This window comes from Carassius gibelio, chromosome B5 (assembly GCF_023724105.1).
Source record: "Carassius gibelio isolate Cgi1373 ecotype wild population from Czech Republic chromosome B5, carGib1.2-hapl.c, whole genome shotgun sequence".
Classification (NCBI taxonomy): Eukaryota; Metazoa; Chordata; class Actinopteri; order Cypriniformes; family Cyprinidae; genus Carassius; species Carassius gibelio.
The window spans coordinates 21,373,699-21,379,698 of record NC_068400.1 but is presented as its reverse complement, the minus strand read 5'-3'; the positions used below and the strand labels follow the sequence as shown (position 1 = coordinate 21,379,698).

Here is a 6,000-nt window from a genome sequence, read left to right as displayed (position 1 = left end):
CAGCTGGAGTGACAGACCTCCACTGCCCCTCTCTCACTCTACACACACACACACACACACACACACGCACACACACACACACACCCACACACCCCTCCCTCCAGCAGCTGTTAGTTGAGGTGATGGAGGAGTGGTGATAACAGTAGAGGTTGTTAACAACCTGCATGCTGACACACTGGGTTGGAAGAAGTCCCAGTCCTAAAACAACACACAACCATCAACAACACCTCCTTCCAGAACAATGTGAAACATTTTTCTCTCTCTTGTGGAGAGAGTTCTTTATAAAATCCGGCCCCAGGAAAAAAATGCTTCATTGTTTACCATAGGCATACCTGACATCTGATTGATTTAATATTTCTATATTTAATGCTACAATCCATCCGAATTTGCACTGATTATAATTATTCAAAATCAGTATTATTCATGCATTATCATCAAGGAGAAACACAAATATCACATAATCAATTATATAAAGACCTACAAAAGACCTTGACAAAAATACTGTGGTGAAATATAGTTTATACCATATAAAATACACACTTAAAATGAAGGTTTTTGGTAGGCATCCATGGGTCCATTCGACAAAAAGTTCTTTATAGTGGAAAATAGTTGTTTGTATTATTAAACTGTTCTTTGTTCTAAGAAAAATATGGTTATTTAAAAAAATATTTGGGGAACCCAAAAAACTTTCTTCTATTTTTGTTTTTAAGAATGTACCATCCATATACCAAGTTTATTTACAGTGAACTCTAAATTACTTAAAATAATATGATGATATTATTTAGGTACATGTCCATTAAGGTGATATTAACAGGTAACATGTCCAAAGCATCCTAGCAGGGCACTTTTAATGTTATTAGAACAATATAACAGAACAATAAGTCGTGTTATACACTCTTACGCTCGGGTTAAACAAATCAAAATATATTAAGCGACCAAGAAATATGATTTTAACCTGATTTTGTAGGGTGGAGAGCACTGATTGAATGTCCCAAATTTCCTCCCACTCGCAGCAGGACAGCACAATAGCGAACAGACGAGCAGCATTTGTGCAACTCGACTCCATCTTCCTCCCTCTCTCGCGCTCCTCCTGGCCAAAACTGCCGCGCTCCTCTCGTGCGCTTCATTCAGATGGATAACTCCAGGAGCATGGCTATGACAAACACTTCACTTTTACTGTTTGTTCTTCAAATGTGCGCTCTTGCTTGGCAAGGTAAGACAATTTTAGCCTAATCTTGGTATGCGGTTCTGTTTTTTGTTGCGGTTTAATTCTGTGAGAAACTTTGTGGAGCGTTTCGACCGCGCGCGTTTGAATGGGATGCACTCGGATGTTTGGAGATGCTGCAGTTATGGTATACTGTAAGATAATAATGTGTTTCAACCGCGTTGTTTAAACCGTTCTTTGTGTAATAGAGGGATATCGACTGTTTAAAGTTACTTAGACGCCATTTGTGAAGCGTATTCACCTTTTCGCTTTGGAAAAGAGTTGAGTTTGTTATCAAAACACTCTGCACGTGAGCCCATAAATATGTTTAGCTCCTTCAAACTCACGTTAGCCTACTGCAGATACATAATTGTAAAGTAATTAAATGCACTATTAAATACACTGTCTGCATTAATACTTGCAGAAGTCAATTTTAGAATTTCTCATATCCTTATGTTAAATTCGCTGAAAATGTTACTTATACTGTTAAAACTGGCATACTTGACAGAAAACAGCAGGTGGACTAAGTGCTTTGAAACATACTGTACTAGAAAAATATACTATTTAGTCTACCAATTATCCTGTTTTATCTAGTAAAGCAAAGGAAATATGTTTAACTAAGCAAATATTTCAAACTGAGAGGTTTTATGTTCATAATTAACCAATTTGCTGTTGCCTCTGGTTGTATTATTATGTCTGAAGGGGTTCAGATCATGAGACTAGTCACAAATACAGGCTTTGTGTGTGTCTGTCTTCAGATACGATCTGTGGAACTCTATTAAAGGGCGCTCAAAAATGTGATGATATGAGAAATTTTCACAGCGATAAGAAAGCTGTTCACAATGTGCAATATTCAGTTTTTAAATCATACTTTATTATACTAACTCTGTTAATGCTTATATATGTTCAAATTGCCCTGAGGGTCTCATTCAGCGTGGCACTCTCTTTAGTACATGACCTAGACAACTACTGAACTAGCCCTTCTCATTAGGTAGCAGATGATGGACCCCCACTGCCTAATCCTCTCCTTTTCCATCTCTCTCTATCCTCTGTTGTGTCGTCCATCTACTTTTTTTGTCTACCTTTCTATACTGTTTTTCCACCCTCATCTCTTTTCCTCTCTCTCTCTCATAACATATTTTGCTGGATGTGAAGCAGGACTGTCCTGTAATGCTGGTTTCTCTAAAGGGTTTTAATAAGCCCCTATCCTACCTTCTGTTCACCCTTGTGTTTAGTAAGGTCCCTCCAGTTCCCTAGAAAATGAACTAAAGCTGTCTGTCCTGGGTTATTGACTGAACACCCCGTTAGATAACAGCCCCTATGATTAAAAGGGGTCACCTTGCTCTCTCAGGGTAGGGGGGCGATTTTTCATCCAAGAACTTGACATTGAAAATGTCATCCTTACAAATTATAGTGACTGTGATGTGGATGACAGAATGTGTACTGAAAAAAGGCTTTGAAAAGTTATTATTAATATAATTAATAGTATCATTTATTACTAATTTTATTTATATTTTTAGTAATTTATAATTTTTAATATCGTGTAAATTGTGACACTAATAACTTATGTATTGTAATGAACCATATAAGTCCCAATATCAAAACAGTTACTCGAATCATAATAATAATAATGATAATAAAACTACAGCATAATAATATAAGATATAATAAATAATATATATTTATATAATAGTAATCATTTTCATACTGTATTTATGTGTGTATGTTACATTATAATCATTACTCATTTTTTAACCTTTGTAAAAACAAATATGTAAATGTATTTAAAATACAGGACCTAATACTAAAACAGTTAAAAATAGTAATATAAAATTATTCATATTCCTATTATTATATTAAAATTAATTTAACTGGTATTATATTATTCATCAAATTAACTGACATATACAGAATGACAATGGGAAATATCTTTATATCAAGGCCCTGTCAATAAAAAGGGAAAACCAGAGCTTGAATGAAAAATCCTAATATAGGACATCCGCCAAAATATGCATTTTAGCCCAGATGTCCATACTCATTCCTTCAAATTCATACGAGCTGCATTGTGTGCCAGCGACAAAAATGCTTTGCGTTAGACTTCCTGCTTCCCATAGCAGCCTGTGACCCACAGAGGAGGCGATACAATTGAGTGGCTGTTCCTGGTTTGAGGGGGTTTCTATGACCACAATCCTGGGTTGAGCCCCTGTCTGTCACTCTTCACAGTGAATGTCATGTACCAGCCTGTGGGAATATTGTTTTGACTTGGGAGAAGGTGCAAATCAGTGAAGACCTCTATGTATGGATAATCTGCATTGTTGTTTTGGTGTTCGGCTTCAGTGAGCGACAACGTGGATCAGATGAAGGTTGAGAGCCTTACACAATATGACTAAATTGTCATTATTTGCAGCTATGTGAAGCTGAGTATTGTTGTTTATGCACAGCTGTGTGTATTGGGTACCATGCAATATGAAACATCACTGATAGTAAGGAAAGATGATCTTGAGTTGAAATTAATCTCCTATCTAATCCAATCACACTAAATCTCTGATGACTCTTACCAGCAGGGGGCAGCAAGAAGGCAATTACCTGAACAAAACTAAACACGTGTTATTGATTGTAAACATGTAAGCATGCAACACATATGCATTATGTATGATTGTGTGCTGGAGGTCTTGAATTGTGCATTGTCTATTTTAGTCCCACCATCCTTACCTCATATTCAACTTTACTGCAGCATTGCTGCACACATTCACAATTCAAAGTTCAATTTGAAGCATGCAGTGCTGCATTTTAGTGAATTGCTGCAGATGATCTCATCAGAATCGCATTCATTCAAAAAGACATTCATGTGGGTGTGCTTTTAAACAAACTAAATGATTTGGAGGAGTCCAGCATACATCGCCAGAGAGAAGTGTGTTGTTTCACCAGAAGAACCAGATATGACATTTTGATTAAAAAAAAAAAAAAATGCAGTTGCACAAATAATGACTGTTTTTATACAGTTTTCTGAGCATTCACAACAGCTTCCAGCACACAATGGAAAGAAAGCCCTGTATAATTAGGCTGATTACCTTCTTAGTCTGTATTTGCATAATTTTGTTATTGCATTCTAAAACCATTAGGTCGAGTGCAACAGAAGGAAACATGCATTTTAAAAGAAAAACTTACTAGCCACAAAAAAATATTAAGCAGTACAACTATTTTAAACACTGATCAAATTAAGAAATGTTTCATGACCCCAAACCAGCATATTAGAATGATTTCTGAAGCATCAGGTGACACTGAAGACTGGAGTAAAGACTGGTGAAAATTCAGGTTTGCCATTACAGGAATAAATTACCTTTTAAAATATATTAAAATAGAAAACATTTGTTTAAAATTGTAATAATATTAAACAATATTAACATTTTTAACTTTGCTCAAATACATGCAGCGTTTGAGGCCCCGTTTACACTATTGCATCTTCATTTTAAAATGGCGTTTTAGAGTGAAAACGATCCTCGTCTACATTGGCGTTTCTGCTGTATTTCAGAAACGATCTCCGTTTACACTGCAGAACCTAAAATGCATGTCACGTGACCATTCATGCAGGTAGAGCCATAGATATGAATAAGTAGATTCCCTATTATTTAGATTATGGATTCATCTACGTGCTTGACATCAATGCACATGATGTTATTGTTTACACAGTCGTCAAGGAGCAGCGGTGCAAATGTGGGCAGCCATGCCAATGTTTTCAAAACTCTCCGTTTTGGTCCGTTTACACTGAAATGCAACCCCGGAGTTTTCAAACTAAAACGGGTTCTGCAGCGTTTACAGAAGTTTCCGTTTAGAGTTAGAAAACGCTGGAGCAGTGTAAATGATAGACGTAACCGTAGCAAATGTTATGTGTTATAAAATGAAAAAGCACTAGTGTAAACGGGGCCTGAGAGCATAAGCGCATTCTTTCAAAAATATGTAAAATTCTCACCGACCCTTTTAAATGTTAGTATATACATTTAACATTATACAAGTAGGGAGTAAAAAAAAGTAATTGGACACATCCAAACTAACACCAGCGAGTCCCTGATTTTTATGGGTTATCTTCTGGTAAACCCCAGAAAATACACTGTATAAGGTCAGGCAGAAACTATGGGGGACATTTCACTCATAATGAAATATTTTACACCTGTTTACAAAAGATTCATCCCAATGAGACGACTCAGTGCTCAATCAAAGCCCTTTGCTTTCAAGTATAATTTAGTATTAGATCTCTTTTGATCACATCCCTTAAATCAAGGTTTTGATCTCATGATAAGATTTCCCAGTAGTGATGAGCTGAGACACAGGCTAGACGAGTGCACCGCGGGCTGCTCCTTGAAGTCCCCCGCTTTGAGATCAGCCGAAACAATGGCATGGCATTCCTCAGTTAAATGCACTCATATCTCTGGCAAGAAGCTGAATGGGGGATGGTAGCTGAAGGTGTGCATGTCTTAGATCCACAGGTGAGTTTACAGGGTTAGATCACTATCTAATGGAGATTGTGCTTATCAAAGCCTTTTGTGAGTTGACAATTGTGTCGTTGACAGGAAAAGGCTCTGTGTTTGTCATCTAGTCTTCATCTGAGCTGTATTTGAACAAGAGGATACCTTAAAAGCACTGACTGTTTCAAGAATGAAGATAACTGTGTCTAGCCATTTTGAGAAGGAGTCCAGCCCGTCTCAGTCTGGCTTGGCTGCTCCACGTTTTTTGTTGGCTTAGATTTTAATATTAGTATGGTCCGGGAAGTCTGTCAAAAACTTGCTGCTGCCTTGAAC

The 6,000-nt window shown here is 36.9% G+C and overlaps 1 protein-coding gene across 5 annotated transcripts in view; it reads left to right on the top strand.

Annotated features, from left to right (window-relative positions):
* The first annotated feature begins 1,058 nt into the window (after nucleotides 1-1,058).
* LOC127958641 (cell surface glycoprotein MUC18-like) overlaps nucleotides 1,059-6,000 on the top strand; it is a 53,229-nt gene continuing 48,287 nt past the window's right edge. For 4 of the 5 annotated variants that reach the window (XM_052557553.1, XM_052557554.1, XM_052557552.1 and 1 more), the window contains exon 1: nucleotides 1,060-1,213. In XM_052557553.1, coding sequence (XP_052413513.1) covers nucleotides 1,132-1,213 — 82 coding nt within the window. In that variant the 5' untranslated portion in view covers nucleotides 1,060-1,131. Of the gene's footprint in view, nucleotides 1,214-6,000 lie in introns of all 5 variants that reach the window. The other variant, XM_052557555.1, reaches the window with a different exon arrangement.